The sequence below is a fragment of the Eutrigla gurnardus genome (genome assembly GCF_963514095.1).
Source record: "Eutrigla gurnardus genome assembly, chromosome: 9".
In the NCBI taxonomy this organism is placed as follows: domain Eukaryota; kingdom Metazoa; phylum Chordata; class Actinopteri; order Perciformes; family Triglidae; genus Eutrigla; species Eutrigla gurnardus.
In genome coordinates this window covers 5750151-5771906 of record NC_139923.1, presented here as the reverse complement: position 1 = coordinate 5771906, position 21756 = coordinate 5750151, and the positions used below count along the sequence as shown (strand labels likewise).

The 21756-nt window shown below is 42.4% G+C and overlaps 2 protein-coding genes and 1 long non-coding RNA gene across 5 annotated transcripts; 2 read left to right on the top strand and 1 right to left on the bottom strand.

Annotated features, from left to right (window-relative positions):
• Positions 1–169: 169 nt before the first annotated feature.
• Positions 170–6381, top strand: LOC311017988 (uncharacterized protein). Of its 2 annotated transcripts, XM_084016703.1 has the most exons (8): positions 172–527; positions 1055–1175; positions 1406–1497; positions 1587–1887; positions 3446–3628; positions 4196–4344; positions 5033–5375; positions 5756–6381. In XM_084016703.1, exons 2-8 carry the CDS (start codon positions 1061–1063, stop codon positions 5815–5817), a joined length of 1245 nt encoding a protein of 414 aa, XP_083872829.1. In that variant the 5' UTR covers positions 172–527; positions 1055–1060; the 3' UTR covers positions 5818–6381. The 2 variants fall into 2 exon arrangements, with proteins under 2 accessions (XP_083872828.1, XP_083872829.1); XM_084016702.1 differs by lacking the exon at positions 5756–6381 and having other exon boundaries at positions 170–527; positions 5033–5665.
• Positions 4381–6728, bottom strand: LOC311017989. The gene is made up of 3 exons (XR_014597672.1): positions 6596–6728; positions 5292–5339; positions 4381–5144 (listed from the first exon to the last, which is right to left on the bottom strand). It is a non-coding gene; the product is annotated as an uncharacterized lncRNA (long non-coding RNA).
• Positions 6638–16368, top strand: prdm11 (PR domain containing 11). Of its 2 annotated transcripts, XM_084016701.1 has the most exons (8): positions 6641–6816; positions 8685–8769; positions 8927–8992; positions 9289–9548; positions 10075–10142; positions 10322–10509; positions 13005–13511; positions 13809–16368. In XM_084016701.1, exons 3-8 carry the CDS (start codon positions 8965–8967, stop codon positions 15968–15970), a joined length of 3213 nt encoding a protein of 1070 aa, XP_083872827.1. In that variant the 5' UTR covers positions 6641–6816; positions 8685–8769; positions 8927–8964; the 3' UTR covers positions 15971–16368. The 2 variants fall into 2 exon arrangements, with proteins under 2 accessions (XP_083872826.1, XP_083872827.1); XM_084016700.1 differs by lacking the exon at positions 8685–8769 and having other exon boundaries at positions 6638–6816.
• Positions 16369–21756: the final 5388 nt, after the last annotated feature.

Sequence of the window (21756 nt, the reverse complement as noted above, 5' to 3'; positions counted from 1 at the left end):
AGGCAACATCCGCCCTACTATGCCACTGATTGGCTTACTCTGATATTATTACTCTGCGCTAACCAATCGCACTCCTCGTGCCCAAAACTAACCAATCCAACTAACGAAGACGATGAGTACTAGCCAATCAGAGACAGAGGACGGTGGTCCATGCTTTCGCTGGTAAAACTTCGTAATTCACCGTCCGGGAGATCGGCCCTAACTGTTGCCAGCTCTTGTACTTGTTGTTTTCTAAGTAACTTTAACTTTTTTATATATATTCATGTGTGTCAGACTTAACAATGGGGAGAAACTGCTGCGTGGTAAACTGCCGCCGCAGGTCTCACGACCACCGCAGGAGTAGTCTCCCAAACGGACTAACTTCCCACTGATTTCCAGCCTGGAGGATGCATGAAGGAGAGCAGATATCCCAGCTAACAAAGAGCAGGAGGGCGGCCTGGGTGGCTGCTCTCAACCGGGACGGGACGACATCACATTCGACCACATCCCCACTTCCATAAGTATCTGATCCGGCCACTTTCACTCAGGTGAGTTTGAACCAAGAAAACAACCGTTTATACGGTGGCCCTGAAAGGTCACAGCACGCAACTTAAAACACATGCAAAACGATAAAAAAAAAAACAGAAAATTGAGGAAACATTTTCTTCAACACATTAGAAAAACGCGCTGCAAAGACCAAAACACAACACATTACAAAAACGCGCTGCAAATAGACCCCAACACAACGGAAGTGTTTCCAGGGGACACTTAAATGTGATGCACACGTCCAGACAGGCTTTTGTTGACGCGGATTTCGAGTCACAGCTCAGTCACCGTCTCCTTCCGTCAGTGGTGTTGGAAAACTAGATAAAAAGTAAGTGTTTTTTATTTAGTTAGTTAGTTATTTACTATAGTTACTCAGAACTGTCACCAAGTAACGTTCAAGGACGGAAATAAATTCGAATTATGCAGTTTGACAGCAGGAATATTATATAACGTGTATACCGACCCATTCTTTAAAGAAAGAACTGACAGCAGAAGACAATGTAACATGATATCTAAACGTCTTTTTCAGATCAAAATGTATTGTCCTTTCTGTGGTGTGGGATTGGATAACTCGCCAACATTTTGCTCTTCCTGTGGCCGAGATATCGGCTTCATAAACAAGGCATCTTCTACAGTATCTAGGACTGCAGGTGAAGACCTTTTGTCATCTCAAATTGTGCCCAAAGCAAATATTCTCTTACTGAAGTGCCTGTATGGGTTATTTACTGTACCGCATTGTAATGTGGGATGTTTTTAGCAGGGAACTACTTTTAATCAGTCTCTCTCTCTCTCTCTCTCTCTCTCTCTCTCTCTCTCTCTCTCTCTCTCTCTCTCTCTCTCTCTCTCTCTCTCTCTCGGACTGATGCATGTTCCATCCCAGCAAAGTCAGCTGTGCATCAGTTCATGAGATACAGCAAACTAATAGAAACTGAGAGGAAGACATGTTCAAAACCCAAAAAGAAAACAGTCAAGGTAAGTTAATATTAATATTGATGTTTGATGCTGTTAGTTGCTTTGTCTGACACAACAGTCTTATCTTCTGCCTCTGATTTCTCATCTAGATTTCTGTTGGGATGATGCACAAGACCAAGCATGGCTTTAAGGCCATAAGAGGGAACACACTTCCTCTACAAGTTGAACCTCGGTGGTCATCAGAGAAACTTTTGGCAGCTGCCTGGAAACAATTTAAATATTTCTACCAAGAGAGGAAAGATGGAGAATGTGTCTTGCTCTATCCTGATGGCTCGCAGGTAAAACATATCCCTGGGACTGAGGCACCCTTTACAATTGAAAAGTACAAAGAGGCCATTGGAAAAGCTTATCAAAGGATCACATTGTACATCTGCAACCTTGAGGACTTGAGTAAGTATTGAAAGACAATACATATCAATGCAAAACAAATCAGATTCTTTTGTGATTAGTAGTTTGAGTTTGTTTGATTCCAGCTACAATTTAGTTTCTTAGCATGTTATTTGGGCATATATTTTTAAATGGAGAGTGATCACAAAATCTTTGGAAGGTGACAGAGCTGAGGAGGAGGATGAGGTTGTTGTTTGGGTGCCACCCAATATGTCACCCCTTTCTGACACAATTCCCCATATATGTTACCATACCCCTGTCACTACTCTGAGATGTGAGAGGTAAACTTTGGAGTTTTTTTGTACGGAAGAGTACCTCATACATTGGAGGCATGTGGTCTCGTTTGTGGCCAGTATGAACAGGAAAAATGATAGGGGGGAAAAAACAAGTCCTATTTTAATAGTATTCTTGTATTTAACTGTCTTTCCAGTGATGGAAAAAAACAAATACAGGACTGACTACATAGCAACACACTTTTTTTCTTGGAAAAGACCTTAAAAAGCATGTACCTCTGCTTTCTAAAGAAAGACCACCAACTCTCGATTCTTTGGTTTGCAGTTGAGGTACCATACATGTGACTGAGGGCTCCTGCAAAGTCATCAGTATGTTGCGATCTTAATGCACAGTGAATGGCTGCCATAGAGCCATTTTCAGTTCCAAACTCTGATAGGCACTGCATATAATACCGAAGGGTTTCGGTTTATCGTAGCCATCAACATGCCACACTTGTTCTCTCCGGACAAACCTGCGTCGGGAGCGAAGTTGAACTCCAGATGGATCCAAAAGGTGATGCTTTTGTTGCAATGTCTGCCACATAGCTCTGTAACCCAACAGTTGACCAGAGCCACTTAGTTCATGGGCAACAGTTGCTTGCACAGTGGCAATGGGAGTATAGTCTGTCCTCCTAGTTAGGCCTGCTTCCTTTAGCCTCCTCTTTAAGGTTCTCAGACTCAGAACAATGTTGTTGTTTTTTGTTTTTTTCAAGAAAATCCAGGATCACCTCATATGTGTGACCCTCTGAGAAGTACTTATGGAGGATCCCTGCCTCTGTGACTTCATCAGATACTGGTTCTCAAGGGACAAGAGAACTGGGTCATTAGGAAAAAAAAATAAAAACAGAGAACTGTTCATTTCATGTACTGTGTGTCAAAACACACAGTACATGGCAGTTTGTTGTTTTTGGGGCTATGTAGCCAAAGACTGGTCAGGGTCCCATGCTGACCCCTGTCCACAGACCGGTGAGGGTGGACATGACTGGTGGACAAACAAGTCCGATCCATGGAGGCTCACCTCACAACTTACAGGACATAGAGGATCTGCTGCTAGCGTCTTGGTGCCAGATACCACAGCAGACCTTCACAGGTCTAGAGGAGTCCAGGCCTCAACGGGTTAGGGCTGTCTTGGGGGCAAAAGGGGGACCTACACAGTGTTAGGTAGGAGGTCATAATGTGATGGCTGATCTGTATATAGCAGAGATCCTGATAGAAATGGGGTGATTTTGTTGTGAATCAGTCTCATATTTAAAAGGCTGTTCCTGATTTTAACATTGATGACTCTGCAGGTAAACCAGCGTATGAAATGCTGACGTCGGATCCAGACTGGATGCCGTCGCTCCACTTTGGTTCCAGTGAAGGAAACATCCGATGCACCGAGCGCCTCCTCCATTCTGTGCAGAGTGACAAAGACCAGAACGGTAGACGCAGCGTAGAGACCAGACCTCCACATGAGACCGAGACGGCAGGAGGTGAGACTCCCGTGTGTCTCTGCAGCAACAGTCCATGTGTGTGTGTTCAGTGAGATGGACGCCCGAGCGTCAGACTTAGGACATGGACTTCAGGCTTTGACATGAACAAAAACTCTTTTAACACGCTAAAGGAACGGGAAGAAGCAGAAAAGCATAATATGTCTGCTTAAAAATGGCTCTAAAACATCCTGGAATCACTTTCCATTTTGTTCAGAAAGCGTCACAAAGAACACACAACTCACTCGTGATGATTAGCCCACAACGATCAAGTTATTGCGAACACGTATTAATTATGTGTAAAATACTACATTTTGAAGCTGCTTCATTTAATCAGGTGTGTTTGTCTTGGAGAGGATGAGACCTCGGTGCTAAAATCCTCCCGAACCAAGAACACTGAAGGAGTCCTAACGAATCACATGACCCCCTGCTGCTTCACTAGGTCACCAAACTACGTCTGTCCTTTGCTTTAACCGAGAGACACCTCGTGGTGAAGCGTTCTGTTTTTGTGTTCAGGCTGTTCTGTAGACATGAAACTCTGTTTTCTTTCTGCTGTGTGTTGTGTTTCAGGTCCAGAGCGGCCGGACGTCCGACCCTGGAGAGAAGTGAAGTCTCTGCTGCAGTCAGCCCTCCAGCGTGAATCCAACTTCAGCAAACAGCCTGGAGACAAGACGCAAGAACGACCTGCTGTTGCCAAGAAGTTGGACCTCGACTTCAGGGTATGACTGCAGAAAATACACATGATTTCTCTTTGGCTGAATCATAATTAGGGGTCGACTGATTATCGGCCGGCATTTTTGTGGTGAATTGCAGATAAAATAATTAAATTTTAAAATATGCTACTTTGCCTTTGATACAGCTGCTATCACTGCTGATAATTTTTACTTTATAAAACTTCACAGAACTATTTTATTTGTTTTGTTCTAACTGCTGCTGATAGCTGTGTTCAGGTGATGTTAAAGTTTCTGTGAATTTAACATATGCTTTAAGGTATTTCAACAAAGTTTTGTGTTAGGAGTTTGTGTTCTTCTAAATGTGGACACCTTTTAACAATTTTACTGGAGACAAATAACGATTTCAAATATCCGTTATCAGTCTCCTAGATTATTAATAATCGTATCAGCCCTAAAAAAGCCATGAAGCTCAACCCCTAATCAATATGATGTAATTTAGGCTGTCATCAATCAGAGAAGGAAAGAGAGAACACATCTGGGTCAAAATAAGGGTTTAAAAGTTCAAAAATAGAAGTAAAGACATTGAGATTTCAATAGTGAAAAACTAAAGCGGGCTGATCCTTTGATGTTGTTAATTTAAGGAGATTCAGCTCATTTTATTGTATTCACATTGTGTCATACTTAAATGAAGACATTTTGTTTTGATGAACTAAGAGGCCAATAATTGTTTCAGAACTTTTTCAGAAATGCTCTGGAAGCTTCTCTGGAGGCCGCCAGCAGGTCCAGGACTCGACAGGTGTCTCCGTCCGAGGAGGGCAATATGGAGCTGGACTTAGAGCTCCCAGCTGTGAAGAAAAACCAGACTTGTGAGTCCTCCTCCTCCTCTTCCTCCTCTTCCTCCTCCTCCTGTGAGAACTGTGTCAGGCTGCAGGGGAGGAACATGGAGCTGGAGGAGAAGCTGTTATATCTCACAGGACAACAGGAGGCCTCACCCGTCTTCAGCAAAGCTCCCCTCCAACCAGACCAGGACCTGCAGAGACCTGAGACAGACCACGTAGAGGTTGAAGACCCTACATGTAAGTCCCAGGATTTTATTAATTTAACAGCAAAAACAATCTCAACAAACAAACATCCACAGCCGACAGAAAATGTCCTAAAATAATTAGAAAATATATAGATTTCTTAAACTTAAATAAATGAAGTTGTTGCATTGGAATACTGTTTGTACTTGCATTGGAACACATTCAATTTTGCTTTAGAATAAATGTAATTATTGCATTATATGCATTTGTCCTGCATCTTTGAGTATTCAAAAGATTAGTATTAATTTATTTAAATAGATGTAAATACTGCATTAGAATAAATGTAATGATTGCACTTCAATAAATGTAATTATTGCGTGAGAATGATTGTTATTTACTTAGATGAAATGAAATGTGTCCGTCTGTCTTCACAGGGCTTCAAAGGTCTTCTCTAGACAGAAGACTCACGACCCTGTTTGGAGAGAACCAAGTTTGATGAGCTATTTACACATCTCACATGAAGCAGAAGTTGGAGGTTCTTTATCTTCTGTACTGTGATTATTCCTCACTGAAACTGAATCTTTGAGGTGTACAGCTACAAGGGGGTTTTAATCAAATCATCACATCTGATTGGACCGCTACGGAGAGGGCGGGCTTAGCATGCTACAGACTCAACACACACACCTGCCTTATGTATAAAAGTTGCAAATTGATGGATGGATGTTATGATGTTATTGGTTGGTAGTAACGTAGGTAAACAGATGCCATATTTTGTTTTAATATCATTGGATTTTGTTCGAAATGGAAGATGAAGAAATGTATGTTTTTTTCTAAGTTCCATATATTGTTAAATATGTTTAAAAGGGTTCAATTTCATCTCGACTGAAAGCAAATATTCTCTGCTGTTTTTTATACTGTAGTCAAATATCTTAATACAATATGTTTCTATATATGTATATTAAAATATATATTTTCTGTTTGTATTTTAATTAAACCCGTTTGCACTCTATTATCAGCCTCTGATATGTTTAGTATAAACTGTAGAGTATATACACACAACGTAATAAATATAGAAGCGATCAAATATACTGTTGTAAATCCGGATCATGAATGAACCTTCATTAGTTATTCATTATACGAGGACAGCGCTGACATCAGGAGGCTTTGTTATGACGTGTAGAGCTGCGCGTGCCTCGCGCCAGGTCTCCAGGTAGAAGGTGGCTCGTGCAGGTGAAACCGTCACGCTCACGCTGTTAACTTGACTTTTTGCGCACCGTCTTTCTTCCGTTCTTTATGTCATTTCCTGTGATGAAAAATGGTGGTCACAGCTCGAGGAGGCGACTGAGTCGCTGCAAAAAAAATTAACGGGCAACTTTGCATCGGCGGGCGGCCGCGGAGCCAGCGGCCGGGGCTCGAGGCTCTTTGGCCGGGGAGGAGAGGAGCGGAGCTTCACCCGGGACGGAGGGTCCGTGTCCCCGCTGCGTCCGTGCACAAGGTGGGTGTCCGTGTCAGTAGCCACTGTGGCCAGCGAAAATGGCTTCCGAAAACAGCAGGCAGATTGCCAGCATGTTGTCTGCAGGTCGAAAGCGAGCAGAGAAACGTGGCGCAGATTAAAAGCGAAAGCTGCTGCACGTCCATTCACGTGTAACGAGACGGCGAGACGGCTCCAAGTTAAAGACAAGTTTAGTTAGTGAGTGTTAGTTTAGTGTTGACTGCAGAGGGAGGAGGAGGATCCAGCGGCATGATGAACACAGTCTGAGTCTGTTACTACAGTATTCCCATTTCAAAAGTCTCTGTGAGCTACAACAACGAGCCATTATATATGAACGCTGCGCCTTAGTCTCACAGTTTAATACTATTACTATACTATACTATACTACTAAAAATAAACTGCATATAAACCCCTGCTGCTGGAGTTATGTGTCGCTGTTAATGTTGGTGTATACGATATAAGAACTGTGTGTGGGGTTTGTTTTTACATAAACATTTTTTGACAAAGATTCTCAGATTTACGTCTCAGTAAAGTGAATAATGAACAATTTGATGTGCACTTTCACTATTTTCAGTCATTCTTCATACTTTGTCAATAAGCCTCTTAACACCAGACCCACACTGCTGCCGCTATACATTATAATTGAACAGTTTAAAAAAATGCAGCCTTTGATTTTTAATATGTACATAGTCAACCAGTCTATATCCATACAGTATTTATTTATTTGCACTGTTTTGTTTACAACTTATTTGTCTCGTCTCTTCTATAACTTGGTCCTTGGATTTTCTGAGCACCTTGATATAATCTTAGCTTGTCTTTCTATTCCTGTAAGTACTACACTCACCTTGCTAGTACCGGGTTGGACCCCCTTTTGCCTTCAGAACTGCCTTAATCCATCGTGGCATAGATTCAACAAGGTACTGGAAACATTCCTCAGAGAGTTTGGTTCATATTGACATGATAGCATCACGTAGTTGCTGCAGATTTGTCGGCTGCACATCCATGATGCGAATCTCCCGTTCCACCACATCCCAAAGGTGTTCTATTGGATGGAGATCTGGTGACTGTGGAGGCCATTTGAGTACAGTGAACTCATTGTCATGTTCAAGAAACCAGTCTGAGATGATTCACGCTTTATGACATGGCACGTTATCCTGCTGGAAGTAGCCATCAGAAGATGGGTACACTGTGGTCATAAAGGGATGGACATGGTCAGCAACAATACTCAGGTAGGCTGTGGCGTTGACACGATGCTCAATTGGTACTAATGGGCCCAAAGTGTGCCAAGAAAATATCCCCCACACCATTACACCACCACCACCAGCCTGAACCGTTGATACAAGGCAGGATGGATCCATGCTTTCATGTTGTTGACGCCAAATTCTGACCCTACCATCCGAATGTCGCAGCAGAAATCGAGACTCATCAGACCAGGCAACGTTTTTCCAATCTTCTATTGTCCAATTTTGGTGAGCCTGTGTGAATTGTAGGAATGACTCTCTGAGGAATGTTTCCAGTACCTTGTTGAATCTATGCCACGATGGATTAAGGCAGTTCTGAAGGCAAAAGGGGGTCCAACCTGGTACTAGCAAGGTGTACCTAATAAAGTGTCCAGTGAGTGTGTGTGTGTGTGTATATATATAATATAAACTTCCTTCTGATTCTGATACCTGCAGATTAATCAATAATGGAAAACATTGTTCATGAAGGGATATAAGCTGAAATGATTTGTTTTATTCATCCTAACTTAACAAGACTATTTCAAGAGTACCAACAACAACTAATACAAGTCATTTATAAACTAAAGTACCCTGTTGTGTATTTCTATCTTAAAGCATTATTTATTTTGCTATATTTTGCTCGCGTGTCAGAAACCAACAATGCTGTCTGCACCCGGGTGTCCAGTCTCACTACAGTAAAGTTGTAAAACCAACGACAGAGTCGCTGATATTCTCTGTGAGTTCACTACTCTGACTGGCATGAGTCATCTGTTGTTGATATGCAAATATCCAATGCAAAACACAAAACAGTTATACTTGTTTCCCTCTGTGTGTAATGTTCGTGGTTGTCTCCTCCAGCAGCACTAAGGTCGTGTTCTGTTATCGTTCTGCAGACTTGTGACGTGCTGATTCCTCCCAACATGGTTCCACGATGAGCGAGCAGTCGTTGGACCTCTGGTGTAAGCTTCACTTCTGCTTCTGTCAATCATCAATCAATAAGAGCAGCCAGTTCTGGCTGTTGTTGACAGTTACACTGCTTAAGATGTGATTGGCCAGTTGATGGTCAGGGGAGTCCTCATTGTCATTTACAGATTTATTTTCTCCAAAGATTGTTTTTTTTATGTATTTGATCCTAAAATGTTTTTAGAAGGTGTGTATTGATTTTTGTAAATATTTTAAACCTTGGGTATTTATAATGTTGTTAATGGTAAAAAAAAAAAAAAAACTAAATCCCAACGTAATATTCGTCCTCCAGTCTGTGAGGAGTGTCAGGACTATTTCCAGAAGGAGTGTCCATCCCACGGTCCCCCGCTGTTCGTCCCCGATACACCTGCAGCCCCAGGGTCGGCCAACAGGGCAGCGCTAACTGTCCCATCAGGCCTTGAGGTCTTCACCGAGGGGGAAGAGGTGGATGTTCGCTGCCTGGATCCAAACATCCCCAGGGGGGCGGTCTTCGGACCATACGAGGGAGAGCTAGTGTGCAAGGACAAATCCTCTGGCTTCTTTTCTTGGATAGTAAGTTCAACCAGTCCCACACCACTTTAAAACCACTTTAGAACCAGTTCAGGACCAGTCGGACACCACTTTGGAGCCAGTTTAGAGCCAGTCTAACACCAGTTTAGATTAGGAATAAAACTGTTTAGAACCAGTACACCAGTTTAGAACCAGTCTAGACCTGTTAAGAACCAGTCCGATACCGTTTTAGAACCAGTTCGACACCAGTTTAGAGTCAGTCCAACGCCAGTTTAGATCCAGTCCGACATTACTTCAGGACCAGTCTGACATACATTTAGAGGCAGTCAAAACCTGTTTAGTAACAGTCTAGACCAGTTTGGAACCGGTCTAGACTAATTGACTAAACCTGACTAAACCAATCCAGTTCCAATTTTCACCCAGAATTAAACAAGGCCAGAACCAGTCCAGCCCCAGTTTAGAACCAGTCTACATCAGGTTAGAACCAGTCTAAACTTGTTTCAGTTCCATCTTTCACCCAGAATGAAAGAAGTCCAGCTCTGAACTCGTTTTCTGTTTGTTGTTCCAGATTGTTGATTTTAACAACGCGTATCAATCCATCGATGGCAGCGATGAGACCAAAGCCAACTGGATGAGGTCCATGCTCTTTAATTTTAACAAACAATAAGCAACATTTTGATTTTCTGTTAAACTCTGCTTGTGTCAGCACTAAATGCTGATACAGGATATGAGAGCTGAAAGAATCAGTCGCTGGACAGGAAGTAGGGTTGATGCTGGAGGTCTTAGAGGGCCCTGTTGATGTTTGTGACCTGCAGATTTGTCCGGACCTCGTCGGAGGAGAGTGACAGGAACTTAACAGCCTTTCAACGCGGTAAAAACATTTACTTCAGAGTGTGTCGGACGCTGGCGGCAGGAGAGAAGCTCAGGGTCTGGTACAGCGACGACTACATCCAACGACTTCACTGCGTCTCTCAGGAAAGCATTGACCGCAACCTGGACACAGGTGAGCCAGACAGGTCGTCTCGGAGGGAATCGCTTACTGTTCCATAGACCCTTTTACCGCTATGATTACGGCAGGTGTTCGCTGGAAGCTAACAGCTGACTGAGATGAGAAACTGAGTCTAGACTCTAGTGAGCTACAAAGTGTTTCAGAGATGAGAGAAACTCCTCACCAACAGGGATGAAGTTTAGACCTAATTTTTTACAAAATAAATTACTTGTTTTGTTTTTACAGACAGAGTAAAGTACAGAAAAAAAAATAAGAAATGCTTTCAACTTTATGGGCTCATATCTTTCACATTATATGAAGGTTATAAAATACTGACTAATGAATTAACTACCATATAATGAATGTCATTTGCTTAATTGTTACATCTTTCAAATCAAAGATCCTGCAGTGCCGCTTCTATTTGGCCCCAGTTACACACATCTGCTAATGACTCACCTCAACTGTAATTATGATTCAGGATGAGATACACACCCTTTTGGGCTTTTGCTCATTCTTGTCGCAGCGTAGACGCCACTTGTTGACAAGTGTTGACCTGATAATACATATATAAAACAACACATAACACATAATATAAAAAGTATTTATAAAAATTCAGCGAAACTTTTTCATACTCTCGCGTGAAACTCGCGTCACGGAAACACCTGGGTAAACACGGAAGTGGCGCCGGTGCAGCGGTAGCGTTAGCAGCCAAGGATAGAAGCTATCAGGCAAGTGTTCTTTTAAATAAACTCCTGGTTTACTTGCACACTTTCAAATGCCCCGTTTTGTGAGTACAGACCCTATGTGTACTACTGCAGAAGTTTGGTAACATTCCATGCATTATTCGTGGGGTAATTTACAAGATATACCCTCTGTACCATTAGCGCTAGTACTAAGCCATTCGGCTGATAGCCCTATCTTGACCAATGTTGGCCATCGCTAAAAATGCTTCCGAGGGCTGGATGTCATGGTGGAAATGACCTAGGGTGCATTTCACTCCGAACCATCACTTTAACTTATAACTTTAATTCCCACAGAATATCAGAATTTGGTGATTTTTTGTGTGAAACTGAATAAGCACCAGTATTAAGAAACCATTTAATACGTCACCATATAAAAGTTAGTTCTCCAGCAGGTGGTGCTGTTGTCCCACTGAGAGCTCTGTGTTGTTAACGCTGACATTTAAAAGGAAAAACCACCATAAATTACAGCACAAGCTTAGTTTTGTTCATTTGAAATCCACAGGACTCATCATAACCAACACTTGAAGTCATTTCACAGGGAATAGGTTCTGATCACAGCTGGATGACCCACTTTGAAATCAAACTTATTTTGATGCCATTAAAACTGAGAGAGACAACGTAGACATTCACTTTATTTTACCAAAACACTTATAGATCAGTCAGTCACCTCATAAATTAAATGACAGATAAGTACTAACTTAGGGATTTCTTTAAAAAAATATGTTTAATAATGACATTCATCAGAAAATGTATTAAAACATCAAAACAAATGTACAGTGGATGAAGAACGATAATACAAATTGTTCGTTTTTCTGTGATCATTTGCTTTCACATTTTCCAATATGCCAGTAGTCAAAAATGTCGTCATTTACTGTTTTTTATTTTAAATCTTTCATACATAGGCACTTCACTGACCTAATGGTCACGCTGTTGTGGTAGTTTATTCTCCTGAAAGTTTATTCTGGTTCTTTTATGTAAATCGTTTAGTTTTAATGTTGTTCTGTATTTGTTTTAGGGTTGTCACGATACAAAAATGTTCAACTCGATACCGATACTCAGGAAAATATTCGATACTCGATACCATTTTCGATACCACAAGGATGAAAAAAAGACCCCAAAATTTAAAAGAAATATTTTTATTAACAAAAAAAATGCAAAAATAACAAGTTTCAGGTCTGAGGTAGTGCAAAAAATAAATAAATAAAATAAACAATAACAATTGGAACAATATTTTGAGGTTGTAAATATTAGGCAAGCCTGATAAAAACTAAATTAACTTAAGTGTTCCTTCCTTGGCTATGCTTTATATACATAACAATAAACTAAATGACACTAGCCAAACCAGTTAACATGAACATTACACTGTTGAAATGCTGTATTCTCAGCAGCTACACCTGTTACAAAAAAAGTCTGAAACTGAAAAGTGCACAGAATTATTCGATACTTTTGAAAATGAGTATCGTATCCGGATACAACATTTTAGTATCGATACTTTTTTGAGTTTCGATACTTTTGACAACCCTAATTTGTTTTTACCCAGTATGTGAAGCACCTTGAGAGTTTTATTTTATTATTATTATTATTATTTGAGATGCCTATTAATTCAAAATCAAGAGCCTTGATTGGTTGCAAAGTCTGTTTGTTTTACCTGTTTGTCTTTTAGAAAGTATCACAATCACAGAGAAGCTCAGTGTGATGATTCTCAGACTGGTTGCCATTCGTCTTCGGTTTCAGCTTTATATCTCAAAGAAATCTGCTTTGTTCCAGATACCGGGAAGCCGGCAGCCCTGCCCAACATTAAGGAGGACTTGAAATCCCAGCAGTCAGCTCTGCGGGGCAAACCCAGCCCCGGGAAACCACCCAGCGAGCCATCAGATGGCCAGCCTCCTACCAAGAGAAAGAAGATCGATCTCATCTTCAAAGACGCCCTGGAGGCTTCTTTAGAGGACTCCAGCAAGTCCAGGTCCCTGTCTTCCCTCCACAGTGACTGTAAGGTGTCTGAAGGCAATTTTAACATTTCAGACCTGAAGGTGGAGGAGAAAGAGGAGGAGAACCAGAGCAGCGAGGAACCCTCCACCTCCTTCTGTCCTAACTGTGTCAAACTGCAGAGGAGGATCCAGGAGCTGGAGGAGGAGCTATCCCGTGTCAGAGGGGGACGGGGGGACGTGGTCGTTCCACCCACGTCTGGACAGACCCTGACCCAATACGGTCTGCCCCATCCTGAGCATCAGGCCCCTCCCCATCCTGAGCAAGGCCCTGTCGAAGATTTTCATGGTACGTTCTGAAAAATAATGGTTGGACCCAAAGTTTAAGACCGCATTTAATTCGATGTCAGTGTGATAACTTACATAATTCTTTAGCGATATAGGTTTGTCTTGAATTTTACAGTATTTTTGTTGAGCTCTTCGCTCTTCACATCACAATACTGACACATTTCTGGAAGGCTGTACTTCAGCTTCACCTGATGATGGCGCTAGATGGAAAGTAAAAGTGGCTAATGTGGTTCTTTACATTGCAAGATGATGTGAAGGTAAAGCTGGCAGCAGACATTGAATGTGTTTGTCTTTGCAGGGATGGAGCCCCTGACACCCACTCAGGTGGTTCTGGATGAAGACGACCAAGACGTGGACTCGGCTGATGAGTCGATTGCTGCAGATCTTGTGATTTCTCCAGAAGAGTCGCTGAAGCTTGCCTCTGGAGGAGGCCGACGGATCCGTCGCTTCAAGCAGGAGTGGCTGAAAAAGTTCTGGTTCCTTCGCTACTCGCCGACCCTCAATGAGATGTGGTGCCACGTCTGCCGCCAGTACACCGTCCAGTCATCCCGAACCTCCGCCTTTATCATCGGCTCCAAGCAGTTTAAGATCCACACCATCAAGCTCCACAGCCAGAGCAACCTCCATAAGAAGTGTCTTCAGCTGTATAAGCTGCGCATGCATCCAGAGAAAACAGAGGAGATGTGCAAGAACATGATGCTGCTGTTCAACGCGGCGTACCACTTGGCCCTGGAGGGACGGCCCTTCTCTGACCTCCGTCCGCTGGCGGAGCTTCTGAAGAGATGTGAGCTCAAAGTGGTGGACCAGTACATGAATGAGGGAGACTGTCAGATCCTCCTGCACCACATCGCTCGGGCTTTAAAAGAAGACCTGGCTGAGAAGTTGCGCCTGTCCCCCTTCCTGAGTGTCATAATGGACGCCCAGAATGACGACCTTTTCTCAGACATGGTGGCAGTCTACGTCCAGTTCATTACCAACGAGGGCTCCCCAAACACAGAGTTCCTGTCCTTGCAGAGACTGAGCGTGGCCAGTGTAGACGGTTATCTCCAGGCTATGGATCGAGCTTTTGGTGTACTCGGCCTCAGGTTTCAGGACTTGCTGGTAGTGGGTCTTGGGGTTGATGGCACCAACATCTCTTCAGGAATGAGAGCCAACCTGTACATAGCTGTACAAAAGACTTTTCCTTGGATCCTCTGCCTTCCTGTCATGATCCATCGGCCCCACCTGGAGGTGTTGGACGCCATTAGTGGGAAGGAGCTCTCCTGCCTGGAGGATCTGGAAAACAACCTCAAGCAGCTCCTTAGTTTCTACCGCTACTCTCCTCGCATGATGGCCGAGCTGCGATCCACTGCTCCGACCCTGTCAGAGGAGGCCGAGTTCCTTGGAGACATTAGAGCCATTCGATGGATCATAGGAGAACCAAATGTCCTTAACGCACTCATCAAAGATTACCTGGAGGTGGTCGCCCATCTGAAGGAGATCAGCAGCCAGACGCAGAGGGCTGATGCTGCAGCCATCGCCCTCACCCTCCTCCAGTTCCTCATGGACTATCAGTCGGTAAAGCTCATATACTTCCTTCTGGACATCATAGCTGTCCTGTCACGTCTAGCCTTCACCTTTCAGGGAGAGTACCTCCTGGTGTCGCAGGTAGAAGCCAAGATAGAGGGGGCCATTCTGGAGATCGGCCAATTGGTGGACTGCCCCGGAGAGTATCTGCAGGAGTTTGAGGAAAATTTCCGTGAAAGTTTCAATGGCGTTGCACTAAAGAACCTGCGTGTTGCAGAGTCCAAGTTTCAGTCCATCCGAGAAAAGATCTGCAACAGAAGCCAGGGCATCTTGTCTCAGAGGCTAGACCTGCAGAGCCGTTCATTCGCCAAAGCCTGCAAGGTCCTGGACCTGTCCACCTGGCCTCACAACCGGAAGGACCTCCAAGCTTACGGGGAGGAAGACATCCAGGTGATCTTCAACCATCTAGAGTCCGTTCCCTCTGGGAGTCAGGAGGGCTCCCAGACCAGGACAGAGGCGAGAGGCAGCCTGGTGGTGGAGTGGAAGGATCTGAAAGCCGACTACTACAGCATGAATGGTTTTAAAGAGGTCATAAGTCACATCTGCAGGTACAAGCAGCGGTTTCCTCTGCTGAATCGGATCGTACAGGTTGTCAGGGTCCTGCCTAGTTCTACAGCCTGCTGCGATAAAGGCCGTGGGTCTCTCCAGAAGATGTGTAAGAACAATCGTTCCCGGCTGACTCTGGAGCAGATGAACGACCTGCTGACTGTGGCTGTTAATGGGCCGCCCATCGCCAACTTTGATGGCAAGCGAGCGTTAGACAGCTGGTTTGAGGAGAAGTCTGGCAGCAGTTACTCTCTGTCGGCTGATGTGTTGAACAGGATGTCAGCTGGCGACCAAAAGTCTGTCTTGCACAGCGTTGACGTCAACACAGAGTTTTACCCCGACATCTGACAGACCAGGTAGTGTAGTGCTACAACACAGTGTTGTGCACAGGCAGGAGCAGGTTGGGCTATTTACAGATAATTATTTATATCAATAAAATGATTGATATTTATAGGATTATTAATGAAAATTAACAATAACGGGAATCAGGAGAGAAACCTTGAAATCAGTCTCATTATCAAAGGTTAACACTTAATTGCCTATCATTAATTACGATTTGCATACGAGTACAAACAGTTGATGGAGTGATTCTGAGCACTGGTTTTTACAACCAGCTGTTACCCAGATACACATGCACAACAAACACAAGAAACTATTAGTTCAGATATAATAGAATGTATTAAATCCCAGTCATGATGATCATGTAACATCTCTATTACACCTCTATAACTAAATGCACAAATAACTAAATTAAAGTGTGTGTGTGTGTGTGTGTGTGTGGATAGAAAGGAATAGGAGGAAGTACACACAAAAGGGGAAAGGTCAGTAAGTGGGTTCCTGTTGCCCGACGAGTCACCGTCCTGTCTTTAAAGTCCCAGTCGGCAAGTCTGGCGGATCGAGGGCACTCTGTCAGATTTTGAATGTTTCCAACTCTCACGCTCCTCCCCCACGACCACCGAGCTCCTTCCCCTCGACTTCGTGCCATTTGAAATCCCTTAGATCACGCCACCTTTGAAACGTGGGTCCGATGTTGACTCTGATTTTATCATGGGCACCGTCGCAATCTTTCTTTTTTTCCTTCTTTTCCACCGGTGTTTTCTTTTCCTTGGTTGTTTTGGACTTCCTCGTTCCAGTTTTAAACAAGGAATTGGAAGATTGTTGCTAATTCCCTCCGCCTCCCTCCTAATAGTGGTACGACCCGAGGGGGGAGGGGCTCTGTGTGTGCATGAACACATCCCTGCGTGCTGATTGGACAGGATGATCCGGGCGCTGTCGATCTTTGAAAAACAAACTCTATGTGCACGTAGAGGCACACTTTTTTTTCTAAAACCGGATGATTTATGTTGTTCTATCGGAGCATAGTGTCGGCTTCGGTGAATATGATCAAAAAAATGTTGCCGACTGGGACTTTAACCAATAGGAGCTTGTTTACGGCCTCATGAGTGTCTGGGAACATTAAAACACAATAAACCCAACTGTTTGTGCACACAGTCAGCGGTTATATACTGCAAATAATATAATAATAATATAACAGACTCGCACTGCACGTACTATTCTCAATTTTAAAGTATTTGTTTACTAAAAGTAAAGATGCTGTAAATCATTCATCCATTGTCACTCAGATTGGCTCTAGTACAAATGTAGAACTATGACTAAAAACAAAAAGACCAACAAACGTAGTCATTTACCAATTTGATTCATAGTATAGATTCCATTGAGCAAACATTTCTGAGAATTTCCTCAAATGGATGGACTAGAGAACTGGCTTCACCTGTCAAACGCCACTGAAAGAGAAACAAGATGACCATTGAGATGCAAAATGACCACACATAGATGTAACATGACTACAAAGAGACACAAGATGACCATCGAGATGCAAAATGACCACACATAGATGCAACATGACTACAAAGAGACACAAAACAACCAGAGAGGAGACGCAAAAAAAAAACACCAAGTGATGCGCAACAACCACAGAAACAAAATACAAAAGCCATAGAGATGCAAAATGGCTACAAAGAGACGTAAAGTAACTACAAAAGAGAAGCAAAACAACCAGAGACACAAAAGTGGGATACAAAACCGCTACAGAGATGCTAAATGACTCAATATATATATGTGAAGTGATTACATAAAGACTCAAAACAACCACAGAGACAAAATGACCATAGAGATGCAGAATGGCTACAAAGAGACGTAAAGTAACTACAAAAGAGAAGCAAAACAAGCAGAGACAAAAAAGTGGGATACAAAACAGCTACAGAGATGCTAAATGACTCAATATATATGTAAAGTAACTACATAAAGACTCAAAACAACCATAGAGACAAAATGACCATAGAGATGCAGAATGTCCTCAAAGAGATAAAGAGACTACAAAGAGAAGCAACCACAGAGACACACAATGATCATAGAGGTGCAACATGGCTGCAAAGGGATGCAAAATGACTAAATAGATACAAAACAATCATAAAGAGGGACAGATGATAATAGAGATGCAAAATGACTAAACCGAGATGTAAATGACTACAAAGAGACTTTAAACAACCACAGAGATGCAATATAACCACAGAGACAAGATGCAGAACTACCACAAAGACACAAACTAACCATAGAGATGCACAATGGCTCCAAAAAGTCACTCAGCGACCAGAAAGAGGGACGATATAAGAGGCATACAACAGCTGCAGCTCCAGCTGCGTTGCCTCGTGGTCGTCCTGCTGAGTGTCCGTCCGTCCACGTTCAGCTGAAGTCTTCGGACTCTGACTGACTGACTTGTCTCTACGATGAACGCGGTTCAACTGAGGGCTACTCAGCACTTAGAAATCACATAATAAAACACTTGTTGGCAGAATAAAAGTCACTTATTCTTTGGGAACAATCAGTCTGTGTGGAACTAAACATCTATTGAGCTGCTCTCTGCTGAAGACATTCAGTCTTGTAGTGCCTGACAGAAAGTTTACGATGTATAAAGGCTTTATATTTCTATATGAAATGCAGACGTCGCTGCTTCACACTGTATATATTGTATAAACGATTCCAAATGCTTTTGAGCCTGTTTTTAAGGAGAGTATTTTTCTCTTGAATTTGACGATGTGCCATAATGATTGAAAGAAAAAGGTGCTATCCTGCTCTGCCATGCTGTACTGTGCATACTTGTTTCCATGGTCACTGCTGCAAGTTGTATATTTGTTTTAAATATGTTAATTTTCTCTGATGCATCGGTTTCATGTTTGGATGATCCGAAGCTCAGGCTTGAACTAAAATTTGAGATCCGTTTTGAAATCTGCATGTTGATACCAAACTTTAGTTGTAAGCCTGTATTTAATAAACGTAAGATGGCAAGCTGAGACAGCAGGATGTCAGCAGGCCACTCGGTCGCTCACTCAGTATTTGCTTTGGTAAGTTAAAGGAATAGTTAGACATTTGGGAAATAGGCTTATTCACTGAGCGCCAGATGAGAGAGTCTAATTAATATAATTGATCTGATGAGCTGCTGATCTTTTACACAAGTGAAAATGGTAACCAGTTTTAACCAATAATGTCAATAATGTTTTCAACCATCAACCTAAACGACTTCACACCTGCCTAAAATGACCTTCAGCTCGATCTGAATTTTATCATGTAGAGCTTATTTTAACTGCGTAATACACCATTAAATTCAAGTAAATGTATAATATATATATTTGATGAAATACTCACATTTCATATGTATTGTATGACATTATTATACTCCCTCCACATTAACTATCTCTGTATTACCTGCACTTTCTCTGTTTGGAGTCACAAATGAACACCTGCTAGTCATCGGTTTTAGGTGTCCAAGTGAGGCGTTGTATTGTCGACCTGTATCTGCCAGAGCCTCTTTAATTATGGGCCGTCTTACGACACACACTTGAAGATATCACTTAAACCCAATCAGCCCCATAGAAGCAGCAAATGTTACTTTCTGTCCAGATGTGAATTATGAGCCTGGACGACCTCAGAGCTCCAGCTCTACACTTCTAATGTAACTTTCAGCAAGAAAGTGAATGTTTGTTTCTCTAAAATGTCAAACTATTTCTGAATGGTTGGTTATGTTTAGCTCCACGCTCTTTCATTTCATTGAAAGATAAAACGCCTTTGTTTTGATCCATATAGTATATAGTGCATGTTTGTATCGTATGCATGCAGTTATTACTGTTTTGATTGTATTCTTCAGAGCAGAAACGGTTGGTTTGATCACATTTTATTTCAATCCAAATACATTTGACTCAAGAATGCCAATATTTTGTGCTCTGCCTTATTCTGTATGTGTTTTAATGGCTGTTCGTAGTCTTTCTACCGACGTCTGGCTGATTGTAACGTGACTCCGGAGCTGACTGGAGTCGCCTGGAAGTAGTTTATGTTTGCTGAATGGTGAAATACGTTTTGGTTACAGATTAACCAAAAGAAAATGACTGCTTACTTTATTTCTCTGTTCACTGTTTCTTCTGTTTCAAATGCTTCAAAATACACTTTAAAAGACATTTGATCTGAAGTAGTTTTGTCGGTTGAATTAATACTGGTTGTGAGGTGAAAACTCGTTGTCGACTTTCAGCAAAGCAAGAAAATATACTTGGTTTAGCTGGAAAGGTGTGGGGAGGCTGTTATTATATCGAGAATGTATCCAATTTCTGCATCAGAGCAGTTTCTCTTATTATTATTCAGTGTGTGGAAGGAAGTAACTGAAAATAAACCATCTCCTGCCAAGTTTAACAGCCGCCTGGACTCAAGTCTATAGAAAAGTCAGGAAATGCTTCCATTAGTGGGGACGGATCAACTAGCACGAATAAAAGCAAGCAGGAAAAGATCTGACACCCCATAATATACTCTGAATATCTTCATGCATTTGGAACCAAAGCGGCTTCAACTGGCTTCAACAGTGATGTGCTGCCATCACAGTCTAAATGTGAATGCACGCTGGCTGATGGGCGAACTGTGACCTCTTTGTTTTCCCAGTGTTGACGGATGAAATGACGTTTGTCTGCAGACGTCTGTTCTCTTGTTGTTAACCAGAGTCTGACATCACCTGCTGCAGTGACACACTTGTAGATACTGGTTTATACAGATAGACATATCAGTGAATCACTGATTGCTCATATACACATAACTAGTGCATGCTAATCACTAGCATACACAGCCATGCAGATGGCAACGACTAAAATCCGTGATGTCGAGGCTATGATTCATTCATCCAAGACGGCAATGACCAAAACAAAAACATTCCAAACACAAGGATTTAAAACCGTAATCCACAGAACATTGGGCCTTGTCACAGTGACTATCATCAACATTTTACAACACTACTCTCAGAGCAAGAAGAATAAGAGCTGAAACATATTTAACACATTATGTCAGTGTTTCTGGAGCCTCTGCTCAGGCGTCTGGAGCAATAAAAACACTGACATACCATTCCAACGCCAGCTCCCACATCAGAGAGACACAATGGAAGAAGTACTCCGACCTTTCACGGAAGTCAAAGTAGAGATACGCTACAAGTAAAAGTATCAACAGCAAAATATACTGAAGTATCAAAGTAAAAGTATTACTTACAATGCAACAGGCAAGCAGCATCTTAATTTTGAAGCCATTTTATAGTTACTAGTTGATAATCATTAAAGGGTTCCTTTAAACATTAATGTAGGATGGATCGTTGCCACCCCCGTGTTCGTTCAGGACAACCATTGACGTTCTGGTTATTTATTTCTCCCTTTGTTCACACAAACGCATGCACATATAACGCCACACTCGGGCTGCTTCGGTCCCAGCTCCTCCGTGTGTCTCCTCCGGTCCCCTGCCGTGCAGTATTGTATATCCCAGAGATGGGAGTAAGTCACACATATGCAAGTCTCAGGTCTTAAAGTGATTGTTCGGAGTAAAATGCACCCTAGGTCATTTCCACCATGACATCCAGCAAAACACCCCCTCAGAAGCAATTTTAGTGATGGTCAGCATTGGTCACGATAGGGTTATCAGCCGATGGTACATTATGTATATCTCGTAAATTACCCCACTAATAATGCATGGAATGTTACCAAACTTCTGCAGTAGTACACATAGGGTCTGTACTCACAAAACGAGGCATTTGAAAGTTTGTAAGTACACTAGGAGTT

What these genes read in the sequence shown, in the direction of transcription:
- LOC311017988 (XM_084016702.1), top strand. Translation starts at nt 1,061, where the DNA reads ATGTATTGTCCTTTCTGTGGTGTGGGATTGGATAACTCGCCAACATTT. An exon ending in TACAGTATCTAGGACTGCAG is followed by an intron (nt 1,176 to 1,405) that starts GTGAAGACCTTT and finishes GTTCCATCCCAG; the next exon opens with CAAAGTCAGCTGTGCATCAG. An exon ending in CCAAAAAGAAAACAGTCAAG is followed by an intron (nt 1,498 to 1,586) that starts GTAAGTTAATAT and finishes TTTCTCATCTAG; the next exon opens with ATTTCTGTTGGGATGATGCA.
- prdm11 (XM_084016700.1), top strand. Translation starts at nt 8,965, where the DNA reads ATGAGCGAGCAGTCGTTGGACCTCTGGT. An exon ending in ACCAAAGCCAACTGGATGAG is followed by an intron (nt 10,143 to 10,321) that starts GTCCATGCTCTT and finishes TGTGACCTGCAG; the next exon opens with ATTTGTCCGGACCTCGTCGG. An exon ending in TGACCGCAACCTGGACACAG is followed by an intron (nt 10,510 to 13,004) that starts GTGAGCCAGACA and finishes GCTTTGTTCCAG; the next exon opens with ATACCGGGAAGCCGGCAGCC.